The sequence below is a fragment of the Callithrix jacchus genome, chromosome 22, assembly GCF_049354715.1.
Source record: "Callithrix jacchus isolate 240 chromosome 22, calJac240_pri, whole genome shotgun sequence".
NCBI lineage: Eukaryota > Metazoa > Chordata > Mammalia > Primates > Cebidae > Callithrix > Callithrix jacchus.
The window spans coordinates 11,744,473-11,757,223 of record NC_133523.1 but is presented as its reverse complement, the minus strand read 5'-3'; the positions used below and the strand labels follow the sequence as shown (position 1 = coordinate 11,757,223).

The 12,751-nt window shown below is 52.4% G+C and overlaps 1 protein-coding gene across 3 annotated transcripts; it reads left to right on the top strand.

The window, feature by feature from the left end:
• Positions 1–15: 15 nt before the first annotated feature.
• Positions 16–10,909, top strand: FARSA (phenylalanyl-tRNA synthetase subunit alpha). Of its 3 annotated transcripts, none has more exons than XM_035286618.3 (13): positions 16–186; positions 2,808–2,945; positions 3,028–3,126; positions 3,203–3,321; positions 4,926–5,018; positions 5,109–5,237; positions 5,315–5,430; positions 7,796–7,880; positions 7,967–8,066; positions 8,162–8,330; positions 8,439–8,516; positions 8,701–8,815; positions 10,501–10,909. In XM_035286618.3, the coding sequence occupies exons 1-13, from the start codon at positions 40–42 to the stop codon at positions 10,637–10,639; spliced, it is 1,527 nt and encodes a 508-aa protein (XP_035142509.3). In that variant the 5' UTR covers positions 16–39; the 3' UTR covers positions 10,640–10,909. The 3 variants fall into 3 exon arrangements, with proteins under 3 accessions (XP_035142509.3, XP_035142513.3, XP_035142512.3); XM_035286622.3 differs by having other exon boundaries at positions 10,426–10,909; XM_035286621.3 differs by having other exon boundaries at positions 10,423–10,909.
• The last annotated feature ends 1,842 nt before the right edge of the window (positions 10,910–12,751 follow it).

Genomic DNA, 12,751 nt, shown 5'->3' with positions numbered 1-12,751 from the left:
GGCCCCGGCCGGGACACTCTGAATACACTGGAAGCAGCCATGGCGGATGGTCCAGTGGCGGAACTGCTGCTCCGGCGGTTGGAGGCGTCCGATGGCGGCCTGGACAGTGCGGACCTGGCGGCCGAGCTGGGCGTGGAGCATCAGGCGGTGGTGGGCGCCGTGAAGAGCCTTCAGGCGCTGGGCAAGGTGAGCTGGGTTGCCTTGCCCTTGCACCTACAGCCCCCTTGCCGCGAGGTCCCTACGTCCAGGCCGCCATCAAACCTAGTTGGGGGTGGCAGTATACGTGCCCAACCCGGGACGAGTGAGGGCCCAGACGCAGGCATGCAATAAACGTTTATTAACCTCAGCGTGGGTAGGGGGTACGATGACGGACAAGGAAGACGCAGCGTGCAGGTTACGACCTAATAGGAAGGTGCTTCAGTAACCATAGTGATCAGGGGAACACAGGGGAACCAGCGGTGACCTGGCGACTCAGCCTTGGGGGTCAGGGAAAGCGGACTGGTGCAGGTGACGGCTGAGTCGTGTCTCTGCACTGTGGCAGAAAGTGATAGCGCTTTAGAGATCAGTGGCCGGGAGTTTGGGAGGTGGCAGACGGCGAGGGAGACTAGAACAGCTGTAATTGCAAGGCCTCTTAGGTCTTTACCTCATGGGGGAACTGGGGAGCCATAGCAGGAGCCAGAGCGGGTCAGATGAGTGTGCTAGCTGCATCACCTTTGGGGAGAATTGGCAGGGACAGAACTAGAGGTGAAGGGATGAAAGCAGAGGCTGGTACTTGTCCAAGCTGGAGGGCATGATGTATGGCTCTGGGAAGGCAGCTTGGGGGAGGTGGGGAAGGCCTGGGATTCAGGACAAGGCAAGGGGAGCACAGATGAAGTCCCACCTTCTGGCTTGGGCCAGTGGACAGTGACAGAGGCTGGATCCATGAAGCCAGGATCTGAGCCGTTTATCCACAAAGCTCATGTTCTGTGCCCCACCGTAGTCTCAGCTTGTTTGTCCAATCCCTTCCATAATCCTAGGCTGTTGACCATGTTATTCCCATTTTACAGATGTGACAGCTGATGGTCAGTAACATAATCAGTGTGAATAGAAGGGACTGATGAGCCCAGATTTGAAATTAGGCACTCAGGCTGCAGAGTCCATAGTCCTCAATGCAGAGGAGAGATAGCAGCTATGTTGTGTGGGGTGACAGTGCCTTCATCAATATGATTCGACATTTGTATATGTCACAGAGGGTTAAATAATATAAGAGATGAGGTTCAATCTAATGACGATAATAGCCAAATAATAATTATGGTAGTTAGAATTTATGCCAAATTTATCACATGGTAGGCACTATATATTCTGAGTATTAATTTACCTACTCCTTGAAATCATCTGAGGTAGAACCTATCACACCTTTCTTTTATGGTTGAGAAGAGTCACTCAGAAGTTAAGCAACTTTCCTGAGGTCACAAAGTAAGTGAAGGGCAGAGCTGGGATTAAAACGAAGTGAGAGCTAGGCCCTGTACACCCTACTTATCCTTGTTGTCCTTGTCTGCATGGCTCTGGACCTGGAACCTCAGTTTTTGTTTGTAATGTGGACCTCCAGAGCCCTTCTCTGACATTCTGGGGACTGACATGTGAACATTTTCTGTTTTGTTTTTTGAGATGGAGTCTCGCACTGTTGCCTGGGCTGGAGTGCAATGAATGGCATGATCTCGGTTCCCTGCAACCTCTGCCTCCTCGGTTCAAGCAATTCTCCTGACTCAGCCTCTCAAGTAGCTGGGATTACAGGTGCCCACCACCATGCCCGGCTAATTTTTTGTATTTTTTAGTAGAGATGGGGTTTCACTATGTTGGTCAGGCTGGTCTCAAACTCCTGACTTGTGATCTGCCCGCCTTGGCTTTCCCAAAGTGCTGGGATTAAAGGCATGAGCCACTGCACCTGGTGATATGTGAACATTTAAATATGGAGACAGACTGGAGGTGGTGGCTTATGCCTGTAATGCCAGCACTTTGGGAGGCTGAGGCAGGAGAATCACTTGAGGCCAGGAGTTTGAGACCAGCCTGGACAATATAACAACACCCCATCTTTTTTTCTTTTTTTGGAGATGGAGTCTCACTCTGTTGTCAGGCTGGAGTGCAATGGCATGATCTCTGCTCACTGCAACCTCTGTCTCCCGGCTTCAAACCATTCTCCTACCTCAGCCTCCCGAGTAGTTGGGATTACAGGTGCATGCCATGCCTGGCTAATTTTGTTTATTCAGTAGAGAGTGGGTTTCACCATGTTGGCCAGGCTGGTCTCAATCTCCTGACCTCAGGTGATCCACCTGCCTTGGCCTCCCAAAGTGCTGGGATTATAGGTGTGAGCCACTGTGGCCGGCCCACTCTGTCTTTAAAAAGTAATTTAAAAATTAGCCAGGTGTGGTTGCAAGTGCTTGTAGTCCCAGCCACTCGGGAGACTGAGGCAGAAGAATGGCTTGAGCCCAGGAAGTCGAGTCTGCAGTGAGCTGTGATCACACCACTGCACTCCAGACTAGTGACATGGTGAGGCCCCCTCTCAAAGAAAACGAAAACAAAAAAAGGTGGAGACAAATCACTTCACCTAATTTTTCACATTAAAATCAATCATGGGTTCAAAACTGACAGTGAGAATTTGTCATCTGCCAGGTAGCATCCTTAGTGGTCTGCTTTACCCTGGGAGTTGTATAGCTGGGATGCGAAACCAGCTTCAAGGGCTGTGCTTTGAACCTGGGACCCAGTGCTGCAGAAAGGGGGTGCCTGGATCTGAGCCTCACCCCTGCCCGGACCCCCTCATTTCCCTGCAGGTCATCGAGGCTGAACTTCGCTCCACCAAGCGCTGGGAGCTTACTTCGGAGGGCGAGGAGATTGCCCAGGAGGGCAGCCATGAGGCCCGTGTGTTTCGAAGCATCCCCCCCGAGGGCCTGGCCCAGAGCGAGCTTATGGTAGGATCTGCAGGATGAACAGGGAATGGGTGATGGGGTGAAGGCGGCCCTTGTGCCCCACTCACTGCAGCCTCTCTTCCAGCGACTGCCCAGTGGCAAAGTGGGGTTCAGCAAGGCCATGTCCAACAAGTGGATCCGGGTGGACAAGAGCACGGCCGATGGGCCCCGGGTGTTCCGAGTGGTGAGTTCCTACCGGCTGGCCAGCGGGCATATGGACCAGCACACAGGCCCCTGGCTCACACCCCTCATCCTGACAGGTGGACAGCATGGAGGACGACGTGCAGCGGCGGCTCCAGATGGTCCAGCGGGGACAGGCTGAGAAGCTGGGGGAAAAGGAGAGGAGTGAGCTGAGGAAGAGGAAGCTCCTGGCTGAAGTGTGAGTGGGTACCCCACCAGGCTCAGGCTCCCACCACCCACTTGTGTGGCATGGTGGAGGCATGGTAGGAGGGAGACACCTTGACCACTCCAGACACAGGTGTGGCCAGTTTCCTCCTAGCCCACTTAATGTCATAGTTGTCAAGCCCACACACCTTGGGGTCTTTCCCCATGAGGACCCTTCTGCTGATCTTCAAGGCAGGCTCCTCATCACGTCTCACTCCTGCGTCTCAAGGGGAGAGGAGGGTTCCATGAAGCCCATCACTCCTAGTCTTCATTCTTTGGTGCTTGTCCATTTCTTTCACTGTCCTTAGCATGATCTGAAGTTTAATGAATGCACACCAGACAGGCTTCTGGAACCTGGACGGGCTGGGGGCTGTCCTCACACAGGACAGATGTCCCCTTTGTGCAGACACAAAGTGGCAGAGAGAACAGATGAGAGCTGGGATGCCTAATTGAAGTCCAGGCTCTGCCACTTAACTAGTTGTGTGACCTGGCCTTTGCTGGTCTCAGTTTCCTTATCTATAAAACAGCCTGGGCCAAGTATAATCCCAGTTACTCAGGAGGGTGAAGTGTTAGGATCACTTGAATCCAGGAATTCAAGGCCAGCCTAGGCAACATAGAGAGACCCCATCTCAAGAAAAGAAAAAGGGGCCAGGCACAATGGCTCATGCCTGTAATCCCAGCACTTTGGGAGGCTGAGGCTGATGAATCACCTGAGGTCAGGAGTTTGAGATCAGCCTGGACAACATGATGAAACCCCGTCTCCACTAAAATTACAAAAATTAGCCAGGCATGGTGGTGAGTGCCTGTAATTCCAGCTACTGGGGAGGCTGAGGCAGGAGAATTGCTTGAACCTGGGAGGTGGAGGTTGCAGTGAGCTGAGACTGCACCACTGCATTCCAGCCTGGGTAACGAGCAAAACTCTTCTCAAAAAAAAAAAAAAGAAAAAGAAAAGAAAAGAAAAAGGAAGGTCTGGCACGGTGGCTCACGCCTGTAATCCCAGCACTTTGGGAGGTTGAGCTGGGTGGATAACCTGAGGTCAGGAGTTCGAGATTAGCCTGACCAACCTGGAGAGACCAGTCTCTACTAAAATAGAAAATTAACGGGGGGTATGGTGGCGCATGCCTGTAATTCCAGCTACTTAGGAGGCTGAGGCAGGACAGTCACTTGATCCCAGGAGGCAGAGGTTGCAGTGAGCTGAGATTGTGCCATTGCAGTCCAGCCTGGGCAATAAGAGTGAAACTCGTCGAAAAAATATAGAAACAAAAAACTACTCTTTCAGGAGTTTGTGGGAACTACTGTTCTAGCAGAACAGAGCGTGGCACAGAATAAATCTGGTAGACTTTCCCTACTATCATCACTCAGTCGTGTCCTTACCACCTGGCATACATTAGGTTCTCAATTAGTGTTGAATGAATAAGTGAGTGAATACGAGGGATAGAACATGGCCACATAGGAGGATTTCAGGTAGTGATAAATGCCAGGATGGAAATATAGCAGAGCGACTTGGTAGATGGCATGGGGATCCTCATCAGATGGGAGATCAAGGAAAACCTCTAGGAGGAGGTGGCAGTGGCATCCCCTTGCTTTCCCTGGCCGCAGGACCCTGAAGACCTACTGGGTGAGCAAAGGCAGTGCCTTTAGTACCAGCATCTCCAAGCAGGAGACAGAGCTGAGCCCAGAGATGATCTCCAGGTAGGGGGCAACCCCAGGTCAGGGAAGTTGGGAGCTGGGGCAGGGGGCGGGGGTGGGCAGCCCTTACCAGGCCCTTGGATTCTCCCCCAGTGGCTCCTGGCGGGACCGGCCCTTCAAGCCCTACAACTTCTTGGCCCAAGGCGTCCTCCCTGACAGCGGCCACCTTCACCCCCTGCTCAAGGTCCGCTCCCAGTTCCGACAGATCTTCCTGGAGATGGGGTGAGCATGGGGCCGGGGGTGGGGCCTGCTGCCGCCGCTGGGCACAAGCAGGGCAGTCAGGCCGCGTCTCCCACCAGGTTCACCGAGATGCCGACCGATAACTTCATTGAGAGCTCTTTCTGGAACTTTGACGCCCTCTTCCAGCCCCAGCAACACCCAGCCCGTGACCAGCACGACACCTTCTTCCTTCGAGGTGGGTCAGCCCCTGGAGCCTCGCTGAGACATGAAAGATGCCAGGCCAGGGCGGAGCCTTTACAGGATGGGCATTCCATTTTATCAAATTAGGTCTAGAATTGGGCATGGTGATGTGCACCTATAGTCCCGGCTACTTGGGAGGCCAAGGCAAGAGGATTGTTTGAGCCCAGGAGTTCAAATCCAGCTCAGGCAACATAGGGAAGAGTCTATCTCTAAAAAAATATATAAGATGTAATCCATCCTTGTGGCCAAGAAGGCCCAAGGGAGCTGATGTGTCAAGCTCTGTTCTCATTCCCCGACCTCCAGTCTTTTTTGAGACAGGGTCTAACTCTGTCATCCAAGCTGGAGTGCAGTGGCATGATCTTGGCTCACTGCAACCTCCACTTCCTGGGTTCAAGCAAATTCTCCTGCCTCACCCTCCCGAGTAGCTGGGATTATAGGCACTTGCCACCATGCCTGGCTAATTTTTTTTTTTTTTCATTTTTAGTAGAGATAGGGTTTCTCCATGTTGGTCAGACTGGTCTTGAACTCCTGACTGTGTGACCCGCCCACCTCGGCCTCCCAAAGTGCTGGGATTACAGGGATGAACCCCCACATCATGCCTGACCCCCAGTCTTCTTTGGTCATGCCAGGGTGTGCCCACCTCGGGGCCATTGCTTATGTTCTGTCTTTTGCCGAGACCTGTTTTCTCCCAGATCTTCAATGGAGGCTGCAGCATCAAACGTCTACTCACAGGTCACCAGAGACAGGCCAACCTGACACTCCCAGCCCCACCCCCAGTTCTGCAGAAGCCCTTCACCCCTAGTTTTGCTCTTGTTCCCCAGGCTGGAGTGCAAAGATGCAATCTCGGCTCACTGCAAGCTCCGCCTCCCAGGTTCAAGCAATTCTCTTGCCTTAGCCTTACCTCCTGAGTAGCTGGGATTAGAAGCGTGTGCCACCACACCTGGCTACTTTTGTATTTTCAGTAGAGATGAGGTTTCTCCATGTTGGACACGATAGTCTTAATCTCCTGACGTTGTGATCTGCCTGCCTCAGCCTCCCAAAGTGTTGGGATGACAGGCATGAGCCACCGCGCCAGCCCCATCTTTTTCTTTTCTTGCCCTTACCACTATCTGAAATGGAATGACTTTCCACAGTGGGTGGCCTTCCTGACCAAGAGGGCAGTTGAGGTCACTGGGTGCTTGCCATCTGGCCAGGAGGAGCAACATCATCCTCGTCATCACTGTCATAGCACCCAAAACTTACTAAGCAGTTGTCACATGCTAGCCACTGCTCTAATCTTTCTGCCAACTACTGGAAGCATACTTGTACACCTTTTCACAAAGAAGGAAACCTGCCCAGGCTCAGTGGGTATAATCCCACTGTTTGGGAGGCCAAGGCAGGAGGATCACTTGAGGCCAGAAGTTCGAGCAACATAGAAAGATCCCATCTGTACAAAAAAAAAATTAGCTGGGCATGGTGGTACACACCTGTAGTTCCAGCTACTCAGGAGGCTGAGGTGAAGGATTGCATGAGCCTGGGAGTTCGAGGCTACAGTGAGCTATGATTATATCACTGTACTTCAGCCTAAGCAACAGAGCACGACTCTGTCCCTTTAAAAAGAAAAAAAACGGCCAGATGCTCTGGCTCATGCCTGTAATCCCAGGACTTTGGGAGGCTGAGGCAGGCAGATCACCTGAGGTCGGGAGTTAGAGACCAGCCTGACCAACAGGAAGAAACCCTGTCTCTACTAAAAATACAAAATTAGCCAGGCATGGTGGCGCATGCCTGTAATCCCAGCTACTTGGGAGACTGAGGCAGGAGAATCACTTGAACCCGGGAGGCGAAGGTTGCGGTGAGCCAAAATTGCGCCATTGCACCCCAGCCTCGGCAACAAGAGTGAAATTCTGTCTCAAAAAAAAAAAAAAACAGGCCAGGTATGGTGGCTTGTGCCTGTAATCCCAACACTCTGGGAAGCCAAGGTGGGTGGATCACCTGAGGTCAGGAGTTCGAGGCCAGCCTGACCAACATGGCAAAACCCCATCTCAACTATAAATACAAAAATTAGCCGGGCGTGGTGGCAGCCACCTGTAATCCCAGCTACTCAGGAGGCTGAGTCAGGAAAACTGCTTGAACCTGGGAGGTAGAGGTTGCAGCAAGCCAAGATTGAGGCATTGCACTCCAGCCTGGGCAACTGAGCAAGACTCTGTCTGCACACACACACACACACACACGAGAAAACTGAGGCATGAGAATCGCTAGAGGTTGTAGTGAGCCCAGACTGCACCACTGCACTCCAGCCTGGACAACAAAGCGAGACCCTGTCTGAAAAACAACAGAAAGAGAAATGCTCATTGACTGACCTCATGCTCTGCCCTCCCCAGATCCAGCCGAGGCCCTGCAGCTCCCAATGGACTACGTCCAGCGGGTCAAGCGGACCCACTCTCAGGGCGGCTATGGCTCACAGGGGTGAGGCGGGACTCACCTGGTGTGGAGGGGAAGGAGGCTGGGGACCCCTAGGCTATGGCATGGACTTCCCGTCTTCCCTTCTGAAGGTACAAGTATACCTGGAAACTGGACGAGGCCCGGAAAAACCTCCTGCGCACCCACACCACGTCAGCCAGCGCCCGTGTGCTCTACCGCCTTGCTCAGAAGGTGCGGTTGGCCCGGGTGGGGGCCAGAGTGGGGAGAGGGTTCTGTCAAAGGGACCTTCTGACCCATGCCGGGCCTGGCTTGACTGTCACCCCTAGAAACCCTTTACGCCAGCCAAGTACTTCTCCATTGACCGAGTATTCCGGAACGAGACCTTGGACGCCACACACCTGGCTGAGTTCCACCAGATCGAGGGCGTGGTGGCAGATCACGGCCTCACCCTGGGCCACCTCATGGGCATTCTGCGGGAGTTCTTTAGCAAGCTGGGTGAGCAGGTGGGCAGGGGTGGGCGGTGGTGGTGCGGCAGCAGGCAGGCACGTTGGTCACCAGCATTATCCAAACCCCTGCTCGCCTGCCCGCCCCCACTCCCTGCAGGTATCACCCAACTCCGCTTCAAGCCAGCCTACAACCCATACACGGAGCCCAGCATGGAGGTGTTCAGCTACCACCCAGGTCAGGGTGGGCCCTGGTACTGGGGTGGGGAGGGAGCACTCAGGCTACCATGGTTCAGCACAGGTCCCCCCACTGCCAAGCCTGTAACCCACCTTCCTAGCTCACCACCAGACCCAGAAGCTGTACCAGCAGTGCCCAGAAACTCACACGCACTGGCCCTGTCTTCCCTATCCCACCCCTGCAGGCCTGAAGAAGTGGGTGGAGGTTGGAAACTCAGGGGTGTTCCGTCCGGAAATGCTGCTGCCCATGGGGCTTCCCGAGAATGTGTCAGTCATTGCCTGGGGCCTCTCCCTGGAGCGGTAAGTGCCCAGGCGGGAATTCGGGGTGTCCAGCTGCCTCAGACCACTCTCTAGGCATACAGATCTTCGTGGTTCATTCATTCATTCATCCACCCATTCATTGATTCAGTGTACAAAACTTTTTTTTTTTTTTTTTTTGAGACAGAGTCTTGCTCTGTCACCCAGGCTGGAGTGCAGTTGCATGAGCTCGATTCACTGCAGCCTCCGCCTCCTGGGTTCAAGCAATTCTCCTGCTTCAACCTTCCAAGTAGCTGGGATTACAGGCACCTGCCACTGCACCCAGCTAATTTTTATATTTTTAGTAGAGACAGTGTTTCACCGTGTTGGCCAGGCTGATCTCAAACTCCTGACCTCGTGATCTGCCCACCTTGGCCTCCCAAAGTGCTGGGATTACAGGTGTGAGCCACTGTGCCCAGCCACAAAACTTTCACAGGAAGCACAAACTAAATGCCTGCTCCTGTGCTGTGAATATGACAGCTCACATCGCTGCCTATGTGAATCGGGGGTCCCAGTGGAGCGAGAACTGTAACTCACAAGACCAGTAAGTACATCAGGCCAGGCATGGTAGCTCACACCTGTCATCCCAGTGCTGCGGGAGGCCAAGGCAGGAGGATCGTCTGAGCCAGGAGTTAAAGATCAGCCTGGGTAATAGAGCAGGTCTCTGTCTCTACAAAAAATAAAAACAGGAATGGTGGCACATGCCTGTAATCCCAGCACTTTGGGTGGCCATGGCAGGTGCATCACCTGAGATCAGGAGTTTGAGACTGGCCAACATGGTGAAACCCTGTCTCTACTTAAAGTACAAAAATTAGCCAGGTGCAGTGGTGCGCGCCTGTAATCCCAGCTACTTTGGAGGCTGAGGCAGGAGAATTGCTTGAACCCAGGAGGCAGAGGTTGCAGTGAGCTAAGATCATACCACTCCAGCCTGGGCCACAGAGCAAGACTGTGTCTCAAGAAAAAAAAAAAAAAAATAGACCAAGCACAGTGACTCATGACTGTATTTCTAGCACTTTGGGAGGCCAAGGTGAGCAGATCACCTGATGTCAGGAGTTTGAGACCAGCCTGCCCAACACGGCAAAATCCCATCTCTACTAATAATACAAAAAAATAGTTGGGTGTGGTGGTAGGTGCCTGTAATCCCGGCTACTCAGGAGACTGAGGCAGGAGAATTGCTTGAATCAGGAGGCGGAGGTCACGGTGAGCCAAGATCATGCCACTCCACTCCAGCCTGGTGACAGAGTGAGACTCCGTCTCAAAAAAAACAAAAAACAAATGCACTTAACAAATAAAGACAAAAATGTGTACCGGGGCAATAAGTGACAATATGGAGGTCTAGGGCGACTACGTGGCCAGGGAAGGCGTCAGGGAGGAAGTGCCATCATAGCAAAACCTGGAGGTAGATGAAGGGGTGAAGCGTGACAGTATCTGGGGAAGGGTGTTCTAGGTAGCAGTCACAGCCAGTGCAAGGCCCCGAGGTGGGAATGTGCCTTGTGTATTAGAAGAGGGAGGAGGCCAGTATGGCTGAAGGTGGAGAGTGAGAGGTGATAGGGCAGATGGCGCAGGGCCCTGTGGGTCATGGAGCAAACTTGAGCTTTTTTCCTCTGAAGAAGATGGGAGCCATGAAAAACTACGCAGAAGAGCACATGTGCTGACCTCATGGTAAACTCTGTTCCCTCCCCCGTAAGCCCAACGATGATCAAATATGGCATCAACAACATCCGGGAGCTGGTGGGCCACAAGGTGAACCTGCAGATGGTGTACGACAGTCCCCTCTGCCGCCTGGATGCCAAGCCGAGGCCCCCTCCTACACAGGAGGCTGCATGACACGGACCACTCCAGGACAGCTCACCCTCCCCGAGTCCCTGCTGCCCCACTCCTTTGTATCCCTGGGCCAGTGACCTTGTATTTATGAGGCCTCTGTGAGGCCAGCCCCACCTTCCTCTTTCCCACCCGTCCCAGGGCCAGAATCCCAGGGACAAGAGGACTGGGTAGCAGGTTCCTTCTGTTGTCCTGTATGGTGTGTCCACTGTGAGGGTGGGCCCTGGGGAGACCTGTGGGTCACCTACTGTCTAATAAAGTGGGTAGTTGCCCCCATCTGGTGCCTTTCCTTAGGGGTGAGGGGTCTTGTTGGGTCCCCCTAGCTCAGTGTACCACTTGATGGTCAAAACTCTGGGTACTGGGCTGGGCGCGGTGGCTTATGCTTCTATGCTTCTAATCACAGAGCTATGGGAGGCCAAGGTGGGTGGATCACTTGAGGTCAGGAGTTCAAGACTAGCCTGGCCAACATGGTGAAACCCTTTCTCTACTAAAAATACAAATGTTAGCCAAGCATGGTAGTGGGCGCCTGCAGTCCTAGCTACTTGGGAGGCTGAGGTGGGAGAATCACTTGAACCCAGAGGTGGAGGTTGCAGGGAGCTGAGATCACGCCATTGCCCCCCAGCCTGGGCCACAGAGTTAGACCTGTCTCAAAAAAACAAAACTTAGCTCAGCATGGTGGCTCATGTAATTCTAAGTACTCCAGAGATTGAAGTAATCACTTGCGCCTGGGAGGTTGAGGCTGCAATGAATGGTGATTACACCACTGCGCTCCAGCCTGGGCAACAGAGTGAGACCCAGTCGTTAAATACATACTTACGTGTCTAAATAAACACAAGTACCCTGGAATCTGTTACCATGTCTATCAAACCTGAACCTTGGCCATATAGGGATGAAGAGCAAGCTTCCTTATTGCCCTCTGAACTTCCACTGAAAATCACTGACAAAAGGCAGATTAATAAAGAGAAAAGGTATACAAATTTATTTGATCATAGTCTCACCTAACAAGCCTTCAGAATCAAGACCCAGAGATATAAGGAAAACTGTTTTTATTGTTTTGTTTTTGAGATGGAGTAAGGCTGTTGCCTGGGCTGGAGTGCAGGGGCGACCTCAGCTCACTGAAACCCCTGGGTTCAAGGGATTCTCCTGCCTCAGCTTCCCAAGTAGCTGGGATTATAGATGCCTGCCACCACATCTGATTAATGAAAAGTGTCTATTTTTGTGCTTAGGTTTAACAAAGTTTGAACACCCAGGTAGAAAACTGATTGGACAAAAAAGGGTTTGTCACGGTTCATGCTTATAATCTCAACATTTTGGGAGGCTGAGGCAGGTGGATCACTTGAGGCCAAGAGTTTGAGACCAGCCTGGGCAGCATGGAAAACCCTCATCTCTACTAAAGATAACAAAAATTAGTTGGGGATGTGGTCCATCTGTAATCCCAGCTACTCGGTTGGCTGAGAATCACTTGAACCTGGGAGGGCAAGGTTGTAGTGAGTCAAGATCTTTACTACTGCACTCCACTGTTGCCTGGACAACAGAGCAAGATTAAAAAGAGTTGGGGGTGGTTGTCTGATACAAATAGGCTGAGTAGATAAACCTAACAAGGCCTGGGTGTCCGGATTCTTCTTGGAATATAAGGAATGCATGCTCAGAGAAGCCAAGAATCCAGATAGATAGGCCTTGTGTGGGGCAGAAACTTCTATGACATAGGGGTCTTATGACCTAGAGTCAATAGGGTAGGTCAGATAATTTCTTTTTTTTGAGACAGTACTTTGGGAAGCCAAGGCAGGAAGATTGCTTGAGCCTGGTAGTTTGGGATCAGCCTGGCCTCAGCACAGAAAGATCTCATTTCTACAGAAAATATATATATTTTTTGAGACAGAGGAGTCTTGCTCTGTCACCCAGGCTGGAATGTAGTGGCATGATCTCAGCTCACTGCAACCTCCGCCTCCCAGGTTCAAGCGATTCTCCTGCCTCAGCCTCCTGAGTAGCTGAGACTACAGATGTGTGCTACCACACCCAGCTAATTTTTGTATTTTTAGTAGAGACAGGTTTTGCCATGTTGGCCAAGCTGGTCTCAAACTCCTGACCTCAGGTGATCCACCCACGTCAGCCTCCCAA